This window comes from Labrus mixtus, chromosome 11 (genome assembly GCF_963584025.1).
Source record: "Labrus mixtus chromosome 11, fLabMix1.1, whole genome shotgun sequence".
Taxonomy (NCBI): domain Eukaryota; kingdom Metazoa; phylum Chordata; class Actinopteri; order Labriformes; family Labridae; genus Labrus; species Labrus mixtus.
Window position 1 is genome coordinate 10,939,541 of NC_083622.1, and position 19,873 is coordinate 10,959,413.

Here is a 19,873-nt window from a genome sequence, read left to right on the forward strand (position 1 = left end):
CTTTTTAAGGCACTTTAGTGATCAGTGTCAAAATCAGATGTTTGATTAAGGAATAAAAGAGGATCTACTGTAACATTTTTTTTGCACTGATTAAGTACAGTAGGGAAAAAAGTACAATAAAAAAAAAAAAGAATACATTGCAGCATCAATAGTGTCCATAAAGTACACCAGATAAGAGAAATACCATCATCAATGATCAAGTATTTTCAATTGAATGCTTTGCTATGATTGTCACAAATCACAAAGAATACAAATCCCACAATCCCACTCAGACTCCCAAATCATGCCAGTGGAAATTTATAGCCAGTGAGCTGAAAGGAGATTAGAAATATGAGCCCTTATGTCCTGTTCTCAGAAGCAGCAAAAACCAGAGTATGGCTGACAGTCATGAGACTGCAGGCAAAGGATCTGACCACCCGAGCACATCTGGTTCCTACACTGTCACAACAAAATATATATGTTCTCAGATAGCTTGCAGTGTAGGTAGACTACAGGCAGTAAATGAACACACACAGTCCTGCAGTGAGTGTGTGCTTCTGGGGGCAAAGAGCCCATGAGGAGGGGCCCAGTTTAAAAGTTGTGTTCACAAGCTGAAACAAACATTTCATCTGAATCGACCTTTAAGGAGAATTTTTTTTTTTACATGTGGTGGGTTTTGAGGTCATTTTTCATCCTACATGTTGTGCAAGTAAATCAAACATCATCTGTAAACATCCCAACATGCTGAATCAAGATTTGATCTATTCAATGCGCGATAAACACAGACTAACAAACACCACAGGGTTCATTCTCAAAACACTCAATATGAAAATCATGTGCCCTTTCCTTTTAACGTCAAATCAAAGTTACCCTGTGGAAATCAGAGTACAAAAAAATTTGAAAAATGTAGATGAAACATCCTGACTCTAGAAAACCATTCTCCATAGGGTTCCCATGAGGTGTTATCTGGTTTAACAGATAGCCATCCAGCCTCGCCCCTTCCACCGCCCTGAATCAGGGATTGAAAAACAGAAAAATTAAAACAGGAAAACTGCACCAGGTTTTTTTCTGGCTCAAAATGAGGCTGAGGTGATGCCTTTCTTATTGTGTATGCATACTGGCTCCTCCAATCACTTTTTATTTTTTTTGGAAGCAAAGTATTTGAGGCATAACTGCATCATTAAGAAAAAAATTACATTAATCACATTTAAGCAGGTTGTTTTCATGTTTGTCATATTTGCCTGAAAAAAAAAAAACAAGGTCTGTGAGAACGAGTTGGAAAATAAGTGTTTGCACTCCTTCAGAGGATGTACGAGATGGTTGATTTGCAATCTTCAACGTTTATAATACTAAGCATTCAGTAGCATCCAGAGGGGTGGCCAAGTGTGCACTCTCGATAGAAAAGTGGCTTCAAATAACGGTCATTTTGAGTTGATCTTTTTAGTTCTGTTAGTGTTTTCAGATTCTAGATTTTCCTGTGGAATTGTACTGCGGGAAAGTATTTCTGTGACTGTATTAAATCCTTCAAAGACTTTGAGATCTGGAATAATTTCGTCAATCTTAATTTCTTAATATTAAAATATATGATGAATTCTTAAGAAAACCCCATTTCTGTTTGTTGTTCTTTTTCAAAGATCTGTTTCAGTTTATTTAGATTCTTACAAACATTACCAATTAGTTAGAAAATGAAATACAAGTAATATTCTCATATAACACATGCTGATTATGTTATTCCTGTTATCCATGTTTTAAAACAATAACTGGACAGTACCTGTCTGGGTTCGATGGTTTCCATGAATTAAGAATCTCCCTAAAGGTCATCAGACGGACCCCCCCTATTGCGTACATTTCTCTCAGAGATGGTTGTGCGGCTCCGTAAATTGTAATCCCTCTCCACACTGTGGGTGCTTTCCTGCAGGGGGCGATACAAAACAGAGTTACTGAACACTGAGAAACACTGCAGTCACAGCAAGTTGAGAGTTGTGTTTTATATGAAGGTAGATGTGTTGCAAAATAGGAGAGCTTGTAGAATGTGATGAGAACAAGCTCACATCACATTCTACAAGTTCTCACATCACATTCTACAAGCTCTCACATCACATTCTACAAGTTCTCACATCACATTCTACAAGTTCTCACATCACATTCGACAAGCTCACATCACATTCTACAAGCTCTCACATCACATTCTACAAGCTCACATCACATTCTACAAGCTCTCACATCACATTCTACAAGCTCACATCACATTCTACAAGCTCTCACATCACATTCTACAAGCTCACATCACATTCTACAAGCTCTCACATCACATTCTACAAGCTCACATCATATTCTACAAGCTCACATCACATTCTACAAGCTCTCACATCACATTCTACAAGTTCTCATCACATTCTACAAGTTCTCACATCACATTCTACAAGTTCTCACATCACATTCTACAAGTTCTCACATCACATTCTACAAGCTCTCACATCACATTCTACAAGCTCACATCACATTCTACAAGTTCTCATCACATTCTACAAGCTCACATCACATTCTACAAGCTCACATCACATTCTACAAGTTCTCACATCACATTCTACAAGCTCACATCACATTCTACAAGCTCACATCACATTCTACAAGTTCTCATCACATTCTACAAGCTCACATCACATTCTACAAGCTCACATCACATTCTACAAGTTCTCATCACATTCTACAAGCTCACATCACATTCTACAAGTTCTCATCACATTCTACAAGCTCTCACATCACATTCTACAAGTTCTCACATCACATTCTACAAGCTCACATCACATTCTACAAGCTCTCACATCACATTCTACAAGCTCTCACATCACATTCTACAAGTTCTCATCACATTCTACAAGCTCTCACATCACATTCTACAAGCTCTCATCACATTCTACAAGTTCTCACATCACATTCTACAAGTTCTCATCACATTCTACAAGCTCTCACATCACATTCTACAAGTTCTCATCACATTCTACAAGCTCTCACATCACATTCTACAAGCTCTCATCACATTCTACAAGTTCTCACATCACATTCTACAAGCTCTCATCACATTCTACAAGTTCTCACATCACATTCTACAAGCTCTCATCACATTCTACAAGCTCTCACATCACATTCTACAAGCTCACATCACATTCTACAAGCTCTCACATCACATTCTACAAGCTCACATCACATTCTACAAGCTCTCACATCACATTCTACAAGCTCACATCATATTCTACAAGCTCACATCACATTCTACAAGCTCTCACATCACATTCTACAAGCTCTCATCACATTCTACAAGTTCTCACATCACATTCTACAAGTTCTCACATCACATTCTACAAGTTCACATCATATTCTACAAGCTCACATCACATTCTACAAGCTCTCCTATTTTGCAACACACCTACCTTCATAGTTTTAACGTCAAACAGGACATTTTAACAACAGTGGTCACTCATTGAATCAGTCCTCACATTTAACATCATCTCACTGAAAAATGCAAGAAAAAACTCACTGGTATCATCTAACATGCACCAGCAAAATTTCCAGAAGCAAAATCTCCTACATTACAGCATTAAGAACGTTTTTCTCCATATCCACTATAACGCTGCTTTCTGCCATGTTTTTCCAACATGTGTTCTCATTAGCTGATCTCAGATGTGATGTTTTAATTCTGGGAACTCTAAAGGTGACTCTCTGTGGTCAGGCACAGGAAAAAATGACAGGTTGTAGTTTGAAGACATCTGGAAACTAGAAGAAGTTTACCATGTCATCATCATCATTGTCATAAGCCAGGACACAAGTCACGCAGCTCTTGGCCATTTCCTTGAGTGAATTAAAAGAACAAAATGGTTAATTAAATTTAAAAGAAGGACAGATGTGAAATAATCTCCAACAAACACAGGGGAGGTCAGACCTCTCCGTTGTCTCTGATCAGGGTGGTATACAGGTGTTTGCCGGTGCCCCAGGACTGATGGCTCCTGCAAACCAGATTGGTGGGGGGGTTATGTTGTCCACCACCAGAAGCAGCCCAGATCTACAAAGGTCAAAGTTTGGAGGAGATTATTAATCTAAGTAATACATCTTAATCTTCTACAGAAATACAGAAACAAATTATTTAAGTTTTGAAGGGATTGAAGTGGTTTCTTTCCAGCTTTGCTTTTTTGATTCTCAATTCATTTTACACACAAATGAATGTGTGTGATTGATTTTCTCTGCCTTCATGCAAAGGCAGAGAAAAGTTAAATTAAGATATCGAAGATCAACAGAGAACCTGGTGGAACTTACAGTGACAGTTCCTCCAGACATCAAAGTGAAGCCCTTGGGAAACTTGTAGTCAATGGGAGAAGAACTTGCAACTTGTCTCTTCAAGTGCCAGTTGGTGAGAACTTGGTCCTGTAAGGGATTCAAAAGCTGTATCATACCAAGATTCAATAATTGCAACTCGCTTTTTATCAACCAGACACATTCTGTATTCAGTGCTTTACAACAGGTGTAAAATGCAACAGCAAACATAAAGCTCTCTCCTTTTGAGCAAAGATTTTTCTAGTCCCACAATCAACACGAAAAACTCTGTATACAGAGCCTTTTCTGTAACACCACCATGACTCAGAAAATATTTTACAGAGAAAATATAAGACCAGAAGAAGCTGTCTTCAGACACATTTTGACTCTATTGCATTTCTCTGTCGGTTGTTGACACTACATTTTAAGTGCACTCTCATCTCTATTAAATTAAATTACACCCAGTTACAAGGTCGGAAATTCTAACCAATAGATAACCGCCACTCACCTTGTCAGTCTTGTTGCTGAGACGGATAAACTTGCCATCCAGGTCGACCTCTTCTATTGTAATACGGCCAGAGGCTGATGCATGCTGCTTGATGTGAGTCTTGGTCACGGTGCCCATGCCAGAGGTCTCGCCATCATTGCCACTGAGGCGGCGCTTCTTGGTGCTGCTGGACTGTGGGGTCCTTGCTGCTTTGGCTTTGTAAGGTGAAGCCTTAGGTGACAGGCTCAGCCTGAGGAGAGAGAGATCATTTAGATAATTGAATTAGAGTAAGGCATTCAGTGAACATACAGATACAGTCTCACAATGTTGGTGAAAAGCCTTTTGTCTTCTCCTTTCTGTTCCAGCACTCTTCTTCTGCGACCAACCAACTAACAATGAGTGGTTGAAATTAATACTTAAAATAGAAATAGTCAGCAGCCAAGTACCCGACCTGCACAAGGTTGAATTTATGCTAACACATCCAGACTGAAAAATCTTCAGCTGATTCTGATTTCCAACTTTTGCAAGGTCTGACTTGTTGATTGCAATTTTGGTCTAAACCAAATGGGTTTGAATCCGACCTCCGTTCTTTGCGGCAAGTCATTGCTCTCTACTCCCTACATTCCCTGTCTCTCTTTTCCTGCCCTCTCTGAGAGAGAGAGAGAGAGAGAGAGAGAGAGAGAGAGAGAGAGCAGATTGTACATGGGATCCGCCCCTGGGTAGAGAGGTTCTTTCGGAGGAGAGGAGCAAGAGCCAGGAAACAGTCACTGTTTATGCTCTGGTAGGTCAATGCTTTATGGCCTCTGCTGATGCACACCTCACGTCCACACTGCACAAATCTTAGCTGTTGGAGGACATTTCTTTCTTTGGACATCTGTGTAGGTCTGTCAGGTCAACCCAAACATTTATGGAGCTGAAAGTGGAATGCCAACTTTTCTCATTGTTCCACTTCCACTGTTGTCCACATTATTACAGTATACTTAGATTTTCAAATTATCATTTGATCTGAACCAGTTTATAGATTCATTGTTTTTACCATCAGGCAAAGTCAAAGTCAGCAGAGAGAGTAGTGTTTTTTTCTTGTTTGTGATACCTCCCGTCCACAATCTTAGAAAGCTTTATTTGTCCGAAGGTGGATATGTTTTTCCACATGGTGTAGCTTATATTTGACAACAACCTCACCTCTCCTCCTCTCCCTCCAGCATCTTCCTGTAAGTAATGATCTCCATGTCTAGGCTCAGTTTGACACCCTGCAGCCTCTGGAATTCATCCTCCTGCTTCTGCAATTCAGCTTGAACATCACGTATCTCCCGCTCTTTTTCTTCATTCTGGGCCTGCTCCCTCGACAGAGCCTCATCTTGGTCCCGCACCTACACACAGACACAGACACACACACACACACACACACACACACACACACACACACACACACACACACACACACACACACACGTAAATATAAACCAGTAAAACCAGCAGACGGCTAAAGTATTAGAGACAGAAAGTGTGATCGACAAATATAATGACTATGTGAACCTGTTTCTGCAAATCAATGATGTGGCCGGACATGCCCTTCATTTTCTCGTGGGCCTGCTGAAGATCTTCAGAAATTGCTCCCATCCGGTTGTTGCACCAGTCCGCTTTTTTACGAGCGTTTTCCAACTGATAGACATAGAGATGATACAGTGAGCAGTGGATTACGGCCCTGAAACAGCTCATTAAAACAGCACTGTTTGAAACACATCTTTAGCTTTAGCTAGTTGCGTTTTGCGATCGTTCATGTTAAGATAGCTTTCCCAAATAGACTTCTCAATATGAAAGCAAAAACCCAATCCACAAAAAAAAAAAAAAAACATGAAACAACTTTTGAGTCATAGTTTAGCAGTCGATTCTTTTTACAAAAACTGCTGTTGTGTTTGTCCACAATCCAATTTAAGATCCCAGCAAAACAGTTATGACTTTGTATGCTTGTCCTGTAGAAGAAACAAGGTAAGATCTAAAGATAGCCATACCCTAGAGTTGTTGGCCTCCTCCATCTCCTCCTTATAGATGCCTAACTTCTCCTCATATTCGGCTCTCAGCTCGTTAAGGGCCTCGGCCATTTTGCTCTCATACTTCTGCTCATACCCGTTTTTGTTCATAGCAATGACTATCTCGTGTCGCTTCTCCATCTGTCGCAGTTCCTACAGCCAAAGAAAGGTCAGGGATGAGTATGAGTCTCATCAGCACTTGATTTTGCATTTGTCTAGTCTGTGTGTTGAAAATTAGCTAATTTGACTTTTTCCATCCAACTTCATTAAACAACATAAAGAAGTTTGTAATAATGTTTTGTTTTTTTCAGCCACAGCAAATAATTGCACCTGAAACCTCAAAAGCAGCTTTGGCCAATAAACATTGATCGGTCCATTGCTGTGCAGTTATTACTTCTGTAGAAGAACAGAAGAACAGAGGTCGAGCAGAAAAATGTCACTTTCTGTTGACCTTTAAGCAACTTCTGATCATTTCGATGAAGTTTGGAAAACAAACGTTCGTTTTGGTCAGGCTTCAATATTGTGGAAACCAATATTTAAAGTAACAACAAATTACAACAATCTAATTTTTACAATCTAAATATATTTCTACTTGTGTTGTGTTCTTATAATTTATGTGAAAATATCGTTGAAATAAAAGAAGCAAAAAAAAGTGCATCTGAGTGTCAGATCTGCATCAGGAATGCAAAACAAACTAGACAATTTGCATTTACCTGCGCAAAATGCGTGGGAATGCTGACCGCTGAAATGTTTTGCAAAACACTGCTGCATGAAGAAGAAAGGATTAGTAGATGAAGAAAAAGTAGAAGAAGAGGAAATAGTAAAAGAATAGTAGTAGAAGAAGAAAAAGCAGTAAAAGCAGAAGAACAAGAAGTAGAAGTAAAAGGAGTAGTAGAAGAAGAAGTATTAGTAGTAGAAGAAGAAACAGTAGTAGAAGTGGTAGAACAAGATACTGCATAAAGACTGCTTAAATGCAGTCAAACAATGAGAAAAAGGGGAAAACGTCTCCCTATTGAGTGCTCATTTCAAGGGCTTAAATTAAAAGTTGGTGGCTAAATGATGATTTTGTGAGCAAGAGGACAAATGGCCGAACGCGTTGATGTGATCTGCATGTCTGGGATCCAAGAAATGTGGAAACCACAGCGATTTAAAAAGTCCCAAGAGGTTTGGTCAGTGAAGTCAGGCTGAAGTTTATCATTACCCCAGATGGAGATTTATCTGGACCACCTGCCACTTTGAAGCTCACAGTGTAAAAACCTTTTCTCCGTTTGTCCTGAAAACTCAATGTGTGAGAGAGGACAAGTTTTCTTACATTTTGAGGGTAAATTTATTAGTGTGGGGTGAAGATTGTGGTCAGTAGAGCAATTTGTTCGGGAGATTTTGAACTCTGTCCCACTCTAGCGATGACGTCACTCACTCTAAAATGTGAAAGAAGTTCAAAACATCACCAAACATTTGGAGGTACAGTTTGAAAAGTATAAAAGGTAGCAAGAAAAGTGAAAGTAGTATGAATAGTGGAAAAGTGTGTGAACGTTTTAAAGCAAAAATTGAGTCTCTAGGCGGAACAGAGATAAAGTTATAAGGCTGAGAAAAAAGTGGGAAAGTGGAACATTTTCCCATTCATTTCAATGGGGCAAAATTTTGTGGAAAAAGTGGAATAACTTAAAAAGTAAAAGTAGTTAAAAAGTGAAAAGTCATAGCCATCATGTCCCGAAGAAGCCGGATAGTATGATAGTTGAATGGTGGAAGTAGAACAAACGGTTGAAGAGGAGAAGCGCGATAATAAAGATTTGGATAACAATCAGCATGTTGTTGGAAGTGAATCAATATCCTGTGGAAAAGATGAAAAGTATGATTGGTGACTTCGACAGCTCAATAAAAAAAACAGCGGGGTTAAAGTGACGAGTGGGAACCTCAGTGTGGATGTTCTTCTGGAACGCCAGTTTCTCGTTCGCTGTCTGCAGGCAGTTCTCTGCGTCCACTCTTCTCAGTACCTCGTCCTGCAGCTGCTTCTTGGCATCGGCTAAGTTTCCGTTTAACTTGGTGGGAAAAGAGGGAGGAGAAAAGAGAAGATGAGGAAGATGCTCTTGAATGGAGGCAAGAAAATTAAACGACTCCAGCTCACTGTTTAGGCTTTAAACTTTGTCTTTTAAGAGAAGCTGTAGTTGCCTAAGAAGATCAATGGGCGGAGAGAGACCAGAACTATATCAAAGTGAGTCCTGTAGTAAAATTCATTGATAAAACAAACAGCAAGCAATGCAGCCTGGTCTGCCTCAACAACCTTTCATTCATAATCAACTAACTGGAGGGTTTAGGTATAATCCCTACTTTTATTGAGGTTCATCTATATTCATGAGGTAGAGAAACAGTCCATCAAATCTTTCTCCCTCTATAAGAATCAATGTGAGTCTCTACCAATAATCAAATGAATTCATTTACAGGACCAACCATGTTCAAACATTTACAATGATGTGTCATTGGGAAGACAACCTCTGTAGACTAAACTATTGTGAAATCATTTTCTGTGCCATCATGTATAAATAAAGGCGTTTTGGATATTGTGTCATGAAACAGGCTCTTTCTGCACAAAACAACCACCTCAGTTCCAATAAAAAAAAAGTTTTTACCTTGGCCACCTGGTCCTTGAAGTCCCTAAGCTCGACCTCCAGAGATCTCTTATCCCCCAAGACGGTGGTGAGTGCAACATCTTTAGAGTTGAGCAGGGCCTCTAGGGCTCTCTGCCGGGCGCGAGCGGTCTCGAGGTCAGCCTCCTTTTTACTGTTCCTGTGTAGGAAACAGACAAAGATGTGGACGTGCGCTGGCTCTCTTTTTGACGGTTTATGATCCACCACTGTTTACACCTCATATCTTTGGTGGGTTTAAACTGTGGCGCCTTTTGCAACTACTCTTGTGTTATTCTGAACTGTTCTCTTTGACAAACTAGCTGTTTGTTCATGCTGTTTTAAAATGTCTGACTTTTAAAAAGTGCTGATTGCAGTATGTTTACACATTTAAAGGTCACATATGCAAAATGTTTCATGTTTCTCTAACTCTTAATATGTGTCACTAGTCTGTCTACAAACCCCCCAATTATGAAAAAAAGCAAATCCTCTCAGTCTTTAGCCTGCTCCACTTCTCAGAAAATGTGTGTTCAAACAGGCCGTTTAGAGATTTTCCCTTTGTGACATCACAAAGGGCAGTAACCCCTCCCCCAGGTGGGTGACACTCCCACAGCTAGGTGTTTGTTCTGCCCTCTGAATCTGCCTTCTCACCGTAAACAATAGAACATGTTGCAAGACAGCTCGAGCCACCAACACAAATTAATTTGTTTTAGAATAATAGGAAGAACAGATTGTGTCCCAGCCTGCCCTCCAATGAGGCACAGCTCGCCTTGAAGCTGCACTCAGTTACAATGAAAAATCCACGGGAAGAAAAGTGACGGCTACTTTTGACGAGAGCTTTTCTAGGTGTTTTTCTAAATCTAGAGCTCATATAAATGCATGTGCAGTTTGTGAGATTGTGCTGAGTTTTAGTTTCTTTCAGCTTTTACGAGCAGACCAGGGAAAAGATGTCGTCTTGTCTTTCTTTAGATTTGTGAGAGATGCAGTGTCATCCTTCTTGTAACACTAGTGAAAGATTCATGGATGGCATACCTGGCTTTGAGCTCCATGTGCTCCTGCCTTATTTTGCCCAGCTCCAGCTCAAGGCGGGCTCGCCCCTTGGCCACATGGTCCAGGGTCGTGCGGGCGTCACCTAGATCTGCCTCATAATTATCCTTCATGGCCTTATTCTCACAGATATATGTGGACTGAATTTCCGTGTTGTGCACTTCCAGTCTGTTGTTCTCGGCCTCCAGAGAGCGCACCTTGTCGATGTAATCAGCCAGCCGGTCATTGAGGTTGCACAGGTCGTCCTTCTCCTGCTGCCTGGCGTTGCATGCTGGGGAGAAGCCGGTGCCCCCATGGCTGCTGCGTTTATGGTTTGGTGTGTCCATGGTAACAATGGATCAGCAAGGCTTGTAGAGGGGGTCTGTAGGAGAGGAAGGAGAGAGCGAAAGAATGAATGACAATTAAAAATGCAATGTCAGAATGAGGGGCCTTCACATGAACAAATACTCCGAGCAGTGAGGGGCATGGCGCCTTGCCCAAGGGCACCTTGGCAATGTCCACGACATAAACTGGCACCTCTCCAGCAAGCAGTCCCACTTTCCATACTTTGGTGTAGTGTAATTCTACTTCTTATTTTAATTTATTAAGACATTATATCTTTATTTAATTCGGGGCACCACTTCCCATCATAGGAAGAAATTAACTTTAACTGTATAAGTTAATTAATTAATCAGTCAGTTTCATATCTTGAAAGAAGTAAGTAAATGTTAAACAAGAAAACACAGACAAAGTCCTGAATTTTATGTGTAAAATTTAATATAAAAAGGGTAAACAATAAGGTATAGATGAAACAGATAAAGAATATGATTATTATTATAGAGAGAGAGAGAGAGAGAGAGAGAGAGGAGCTCAAGGTGCCAGTTCCCCCGGTAGTCTAAGCCTATAGCAGCATAACTAAGAGCTGGTCTACACCAGCACCAGCCCTAACTATAAGATTTATCAAAAAGGAAAGTTTTAAGTCTATTCTTAAAAATACAGACTGTCTGCCTCCCGGACCCCGGCTGGAAGGCGGTTCCAGAGGAGAGGAGCCCGATAACTGAAGGCTTTACCCCCCATAGTACACTTAGAGACTGTAGGTACCACTAGCAGGCCTGCATTCTGGGACCGTAATGTTCTCGAGGGACAGTACGGCACTAGTAGCTCCTTCAGGTAAGATGGTGCCTGGCCATTTAGAGCTTTGTAAGTGAGAAGAAGGATCTTGAATTCTATTCTAGACTGTATAGGGAGCCAGTGCAGAGAAGCCAACACAGGAGTAATGTGGTCCCTTTTCCTAGTTCTAGTCAGTACACGAGCTGCAGCGTTCTGGACTAGTTGAAGAGTCTTTGGAGACTTACCAGAGCACCCTGACAAAAGAGAATTACAATAATCCAACCTGGAGGTAACAAATGCATGAACTAGTTTTTCTGCATCACTTTGCGACAGGATATTCCTGATCTTGGATATATTACGAAGGTGAAAATAGGCTGTTCTTGAAATTTGCCTGATGTGAGAGCTAAAAGACATATCTTGATCAAATAGAACTCCTTGATTCCTAACAGTGGTGCTAGATGCCAGGCTGATGTCATTAAGGACAGTCACATCACTAGAAAAAGTCTCTCTGAGGTTCTTAGGGCCTAGCACAATAACTTCAGTCTTGTCTGAGTTAAGTAGCAAAACATTTCTGGTCATCCAGGTCCTAACGTCCTTAAGGCATGTTTCTAGCTTACATAACTGACTGGTGCCATCGGGCTTCATTGATACATAAAGCTGAGTATCATCTGCATAACAATGAAACTGTATGGCGTGTTTCATTGTTATATTATTGTATGTGATAGTAAAGGGCCATTCAAGGATTCAGAGTAAGCCACTTTCGTTTTCACGTTTTATATAGAGTTGTAAAAGACTTGATGAGGGATGCGGGTTCATCTGTTTATCTTGACTTTCAATCTCAAGACACTGTACATTTGTTAAAAAGACAGTAAGGACAGACTAACAGACATTGCAACATTACAAACTAATCATAAAGACAACAACATGAAGGTACAGCTACAGATAAACAGAACACACATCACAATCATACATTAAAAGCTTGTTTAAAGAGGTGAGTTTTGATCAGTGATTTGAAAGTAGAAGGGTCGGTGCAGTGTTGAATGTGTGTAGCGAGTGAGTTCCAGAGGGAGGGGGCAGCTATGAAGAAGGCTCTGTCCCCCCAGGTTCGTTGCTTGGCTCTAAGTGGGATAATAGTAGATACACAGAAAGAGCAAACTTTACCTTCCTCTCTTACGTTCAGATCTGTACAACACCCACAGAGCAGCAGCAAGGAGTCAGTCCCACCAAGGAGCTGTGTTAATTGAGGGCTCCCCTTTAACTCAACACTGCCCCTCTGTGGGCTGAAGTGGTACTCGCTGCACCAGGACAGACTTGTCATCCAGACAGAGGAGTCAGCAAGCTGCAGGGAAACACGCTGGACTGTGACAACTCCAGCGGGGCCTCAGTCAGGCACAAGACTTGACGGCAACTTGGACATTTTAAAGTTTGACCTCATCTGCAAAGGGCTAAATTCAGTCTTCACACATTTGGCTTGCTTCCAAATTTGCATTTCACATAGGCCCTTAAATCAATAATTGCTTTTTGACATGTTAGAATTCCAAGCCGACATATCCACAATGTAATTTTCAACTCAATTCGCACTAAAAATGTTCATTCTTGATATCAAAAATTCAATTATTTCAGTGACAAAGTTAATTTAAGATATCTACAATTGTTCTTACATTATAAATATCACAAATTAATTCTAGATATCTAAAATGCAATTCTTACTAGTCAAAATTACATTATTGATTATGTTGACCAAAATGACATTTTGACATGTTGAAATGTAATTTCCAATAGTGAAAACTAAATTGCCACTTGTCAGCCAGACTCATTTAATGTTAAAGGACTGGCCATACCGAGCGTCACTAGTTAACTAGGAGACATTTTGCACCTTACTAGTTAACATGAAGAATTTTTGCTGTCTACTAGTTTACTAGTAAATCTTTCAACTCTCGTAAACTAATGCAGTCAAAGACCTCACTAGTGCAGGAAACTGAGTTTTTTGTTGTTGTTGTTGTTGTTGTTGTTGTTGTTGTTGTTGTTGTTGTCATAACTATTGCTTGACCCCAAACATCAAACATCCAAGATCAAAGATGTTTTGGAAAGAAGTATGGTGTGATCATTTGCTCCATTGCACCACTTTATGCTGCGAGATCATTTTGACCCCAGAGGACAACAGACATTAGTAAATTCAATAAAAAACCCATAATTCAATAAAATTACCTCAAATTTACTGTAATCATGAAGAGCATAGTACTGGACAACCCCCATTATTTTCAGACCATTTGATGAATAAAAAACATATTTGACGGCAAAAGATTGAATTTGGGGTCAGATTGACCCCAGGACAACACAAGGGTTTTAAGTTGTTTTAAAATAGGATTCAAGCGCTGAAAGTTGTTGAATGCGTAAGGTTAACAGGACAATAAAAACTGGAGGTAAGCAAAACTAAACTGTAAGTTTATTGCCCCCATTTGAACATGTTAGCCATTAAATTAGGATCAAAGATTAGGATTTCTAGTGATAAAGAAAGATAGCAATTAATGATTCATGAATTTATCACAAGTGCTAGATTATCTGTGATAGTAAAGGGCCATTCAAGGATTCAGAGTAAGCCACTTTCGTTTTCACGTTTTATATAGAGTTGTAAAAGACTTGATGAGGGATGCGGGTTCATCTGTTTATCTTGACTTCTTAAAATCAAATGTATTGTGTAATTCATTTGGATTTGTTCAAAGTTTTATACTGCGTCTTTATTGTTATATTTAGGTCTCTTATATAAATAAACGTGGAAGTTTGATTACAATCAGCGCTGGAAAACTATAAAAATGCTTCAAAATCCAATTAGCTGCTAATTTTTTCATGCCTCAGAATGTGAATTTTAATCGCTAACAGTTTCAGAAGAACTCTGTTACTGAAGAATAAAAGCTTATGCTACTTACTTTTCTCTTTTGTGGTAGTTTAAGGGCGAGTTCAGCAGAGACACAAAACATTTCATCACTCTTGTCTCTTCCACGTTAGCCTCCTCTTCTTCTCTTCTGCGCTGGACGACTAAAAGAGAAACTCATTTGATTTGAAGAGATACCTTCAAGGGCACAGATGGCCTAGCCCAGTGGTTCCCAAAGTGGGGGTGGGGACCCCCTTGGGGGTCGCGAGACACCAAGAGATGGGTCGCGAGAGGCCTTCCAAAAGCAAAATAAAATTTTGATCAAACCATAGTCCTTAAGTGAGATTTGTGCTGAAATTAAAGTAAAAAAAATTGAGTTTGCACATGACTGTATCAGTGTGTCTGCTGCTCTATATAAATAAAGGAATACTAATACTGTAGTCCTCACTGCAGCCGGCCCAGGTTCAAGTCCCACCTGTGGCTCATCTCCTGCATGTCCTTCCCCACTATCTCTCTCCCTGGTTTCCTACTCTATCCACTGTCCTGTCAAATAAAGACAAAAAGACCCCCAATAAGCCTCTAGGCATTCTTCATACTTATCTAATCTTGTGTACAACATTACCCACAATGCAACCTGTAAGGTCAAAGATTTTTATGTTATTTTAGCCTTGAGCCACTAGCCTCCAGTAGAAATGAGGTGGCTCACTCTTTCTTCTTCTACTCGTGCAGATTGTGTTCATTTCTCAAACTGACTCAAGTGACATCCTTTAGGGAACTTTTTCTAAATTTCACACAGCACTCCCCGACAGCCACAAAAGGCTGTTAAACCTTTTGGGGCGCCAGATAGCCTAACGTTGCAAAACCCCATGTATGGAGGCTGAAGTCCTCATCGCAGCGGTCCGAATCTGAAATCTCGAAACCTCTGCCCTTAGGTGCATGTCCTCTCCCACTCTCTCCTCCGAACATTTCCTGTCCCTCTTCAGCTGTCCTATCATACAAGGGCAAAAAATGGCCCAAAAATGTAACTAGGAAAAAAAAAATAAAGCTATTGAACCTTTTCCACATTCTCAGAAGTGCTCTCAAAGACCTGTTAACAGAGTTTCAAGTGTAAAATGGTGCACTTCCCCTAGAATCCTATCAATAGATCGAGATGTAAAAAAAAAAAAAAAAAAAAAAATCAGTAACTGATATTTCTGCAGCTGAACCACTGCCAATGAACAGTTTGTTAAAAATATTTCAAATGAGAGCTGTTAACCACGTCTTCTGTCACAAATCCAGATTAATCAGCACAAAAGTACTTTATATTTGCTATGAAACACGTTAAATTGTTGTTGGGTTTTTTTTGGGAGGGGGGCAATGGTAGCCAAGTGGTTAGTGTGCAAGCCCCATGTACAAAGGCTGTGGTCCTTCAGGCGGGTGGTCCCGGGATCACATCCGGCCTGTGGCTCTTCTCCTGAATGTCATTCCCTACTGCCACTGTCATAATGTGTTTGTTTTGCATTTAATTTAAATCGAATGAAGCTCATTGCCTGTAAATAGAGGTCCCTGTGTGCAGACATAATGTACATGACTTCATTAAGGAAATAAGGACAGCAGTCACTCGCTGGAAGAAAAAGACGTTTTTACTCATCATTGTTTTTAGAAAAGAAAAAAAAGGAATAATTCATTACATCAACTTGAAGGCATTGTTTTCCATAATTCTGACACGATTCTGAGAATAGAAACAAACACAAATCCATCTTCAAGCAAATTACAACTTTGGCATTAATGGATTACGAGAAGAAATCCTTTTTCGTTAACAAATCCTCAGCTCCTTTGAAGAATCTCCAGGACTCCAGCTAGATCCACTTCAACAGGGAGGCTTCACAAAAGCCTTTTAGACTTTTTGTAAGGGTAAGAACATCGTGGTCATTAACTTCAACTTGAATTCTTTTTTCAGATGTTATGTATGGTAGCTGTCAGGGTCTTGAGAAACGTTAAGGCAAGAAGAAGCTTCTCCTTGGTTTATAATCAGACAGCCTTAAAAAAACAAAAACTAAACTCTCCCTGTAAATGATCTCTTCTGAGTTCATAATAACATAAAGTAAACACATCTCATGACCTTACATGAACGAGACGTGATAAATGCTTTGTTTAAGTGTTATAAATCAGTGTAATAGAGGCAGAAAACTCAACCCCTTTCATTAAACATCTCTAAGGCACTTTAGGGGGTCGTAGTGTCAAAGTTAGACGTCTCTTTAAGGCACATAAAACAACCTAACATGGCAGAAAAAAAAAAAAAAAATAGAACAAAAAGAGAGAAAAAATACTAACAAGAGCGATCAAGTATTTTCCATAAATGCTTTGATATGCTTATAAATGAATTAAGCTGCCAGACTACAGTACAAATCTACCTGCTGTGCATAATTGGTAAAGCCCTCAATAAAAGCAGCGCATGAAGCCAAAGTCACAAAGAATACAAACCCCACAATCCTACTCAGGCCCCACAAATCATGCCAGGGGATTTTTTTTTTTTTTAAGCCAGCGAGCTTAAAAGAGAGGAGAAATAAAAGCCCTTATGACCAGTTCTTAGGAGCAACGCAAACCAGAGGACAGCTGACAGTCACAAGACTGCTGAACGTGACGTGCATTTCTTCTCCCGTTCTAAAAGGCACTTTCAGTCTGTAAAAAAATATGTTAAAAAATGTTACTGCAGCATCTCTGTAAGAATAGTGTTAATTTGGTTGAATGAGCTGAGAAATCCTATAAATATACTCTATTTATGGCACCAAATTAGTCAGTAATGACGCAAAGTTTCACTACTGATTCCTGATATTTCCCCCAAAAAAATACAAATCCACAGTTTCCTATCATCACAAAAAAACATCTTTGGAATTTTGTAAAGAGAAAACAAACAAGTCAACATATTTAAATATTCTTAAACTTAGATACACATGAGACTTATCCGACCAAGACTAGCTCCTTATTTCTGCAGACGTTCAAATACGTTTCTCTGGCATGCAAAAATATTCATCTCAATTAATTATTTTCTCTGCATGCACCACAGCTGTCCAACAGCCTAAAGTCATCTAGATACGACAACATGCATGTCAACCTCTACGGTGACAAAGAACCTGCAGAGGACCCTGAGTTTACAGAACTTTGTCTTGCTTCAGACACATTTCCTACTCCATTTTTTTTTTTAAACAAAAAAAACAAACCCAAATCTTCTTTTCCATGTAGCAGTTCAGAATAACATAATACAATTCAAAATCAAGGACAGTAAATGTCTACTGTAAACATGACATCATTTTGAATAAAGATTTGATCTATTTTGATAAACCTGCCTAAGAAACCCCACAGGGCTCATTCTTCAGTCGCCTGTGCGGCTGCAGAGACCTGACAGGGTTCACTAGCTGTGCGTGTTGAGTGTTGACAGCCTGGCCATTAAACATGAAACCCTGGCTCTGATCGAAGCACAAGCACTGGTCAATGGAGCTCTGTGTGTGTGTGTGTGTGTGTGTGTGTGTGTGTGTGTGTGTGTGTGTGTGTGTGTGTGTGTGTGTGTGTGTGTGTGAGTAAGAGAGAGAGAGAGAGAGAGAGTGTGCAAGAGGAGCAGGATACAGCAACAAGCGTTAGCATGGCACACATGCAATAACATAACTTGGATATATATATATATTAAAAAAACCTCAAAAGCTGAATATGAAAATCCTGTGCCCTTTTCCCAAAACCTCAAAGCAAATTCAACCCTCGTTTAAATCTGAGTACAAAAAAAAAAGACGAGATCATGTAAAAAAATAAAGAGGAAACATCCTAACTGTAGAAAACTATTCTCCTTTGTGGGCTACAGGAGGAGGGGGCTTCAGGTGAGGTGGTGGTGTCTGGTGTTTACATGACGGAGCAGTTCTCGGGGCTCACACCGGCCTGAAACAGAAAGTGACACAGTGAAGTGTTAAAAAAAGAATATCAAACACGGTCAAACTAACACATTTATTTCCTAGTCATGGTAGTGACTCTGTTCTCTTTGCGTAACGACCTTTTCATCTAAACTCCTCAAAGGTTTCCTGAAAGTGATGATGTCATCTCCAACTCATTATAGTGAAGAAGTAAGCAATGTTCACTCCAAAAATGTCCTAACAGCTTGTCAGCCGCACGTGAGAATATAACAAAATAAGTGTCTACAACCGAGGTACACTTCCACATCGATCCAGAACATTTTATTCAGTATTAAATGCATACCACGTTTTTTATTTGTTTAGATGCTGCAGTGTTTTTAAGAAGCAGAGTGCGGTTTTCTGGCTCAATTTAACAATCTACCAAGGAGCACGGAGAGTGAACGGCTTGAAGAGGTCGAAAAGCTCCAGCAACACTTATAGTATTGTGACGACCCTGCTTGTTTTACTTGTTGGCTAGTTTGTGTGTTTCAGGTGCAGGTAGGTGTGGCTGTGTCGTCCTGGGCCCGGCTCTGCATTGTGAGAGTGGTCTTCCTCCCTCTCTCTCTCTTACTTACGCACAGATGTGACACTAATTGTTTTGATGGAGCTAGTTTAGTCACTTTTGTGGTTGTATAACTGATCTGGGTGTGATTCATAAAGTGGGCTGATCCTCAGGTGGATCTTGATCAGTGTTGTTGGTGTTGGGTTGAAAGTGGGGAAAGGTCTCTGTGGGGTTTTCACTTCTGGTTGTTTGGGACTCGACTCAGTCATACTCGGAGTTTATGGCCGTGTAATCTCTATTTACAGATTCTACATGGAAATGTAGGTCCAGATGTCCACTTTGGGACGTGTTCTGGTTTCTGTTTCGAAGTGCATTTCTAGCCTGAGCTGTATTGACCAATTACGTATCAGTAGGCTTTTGTGTGTGCAGGATGAACGTTATCCTCTCCCATCAACGGTAATCTAAAGAGTTTTTTTTTTTTTTTAGATCCCTTTAATGGGATATCTGCATAAAAGTCCAACTAACTGTCAAATATAGATCAAACATTTCAGCTGGAGCGACCATCGGCTTCAGGCTGTGGAGCTTTTATGAAAACCACACACTGTTTAGATTAACGCATCATCAAATATCTATCCGACCTCCCTTCAACAAACAAGCATATTAAAAGTACTTTTCTTCTCCTCTTGAGGACAAGCTCGCATTTTTGCTTTTTACAACAACATGATGGTGTTATGTCAGTGGAATTAAGACCCGTTAATGCGAGGACATTGTCGTCTTTTTTCGAGCTCATGGTGCTGAAGTAAGCCAGAGAGAAGTCCATGTAAAACTACTATCTAGTAGGGATCTAGTCTGAGGGATGTAATGGACCAAGAAGTGACCACGCTTACGTCTGCAACTTAAAACACCACATGGAGTCTTGGCGGTAAGTCGTTAAATGTAACTGCTGGCTCCACCAGAATCTCTGAGAAAGTGATATCCGTTCTCTATACACTACGTCGTCTATCAGAAGAATCTTTATTGG

General features: G+C 40.0%; 2 protein-coding genes across 7 annotated transcripts in view; both read right to left on the reverse strand.

Moving 5' to 3' along the window:
* Positions 1 to 1,789: 1,789 nt before the first annotated feature.
* Positions 1,790 to 10,798, reverse strand: LOC132983175 (lamin-A-like). The gene is made up of 11 exons (XM_061049407.1): positions 10,458 to 10,798; positions 9,432 to 9,588; positions 8,718 to 8,843; positions 6,787 to 6,957; positions 6,290 to 6,436; positions 5,957 to 6,144; positions 4,796 to 5,039; positions 4,291 to 4,398; positions 3,920 to 4,039; positions 3,769 to 3,828; positions 1,790 to 1,891 (listed from the first exon to the last, which is right to left on the reverse strand). Exons 1-11 carry the CDS (start codon positions 10,796 to 10,798, stop codon positions 1,790 to 1,792), a joined length of 1,764 nt encoding a protein of 587 aa, XP_060905390.1.
* Positions 10,799 to 16,037: 5,239 nt separating this feature from the next.
* LOC132983591 (lamin-A-like) overlaps positions 16,038 to 19,873 on the reverse strand; it is a 39,690-nt gene continuing 35,854 nt past the window's right edge. For all 6 annotated transcript variants that reach the window (XM_061049964.1, XM_061049965.1, XM_061049966.1 and 3 more), the window contains exon 13: positions 16,038 to 18,339. In XM_061049964.1, coding sequence (XP_060905947.1) covers positions 18,304 to 18,339 — 36 coding nt within the window. In that variant the 3' untranslated portion in view covers positions 16,038 to 18,303. The remainder of the gene's footprint in view (positions 18,340 to 19,873) is intronic.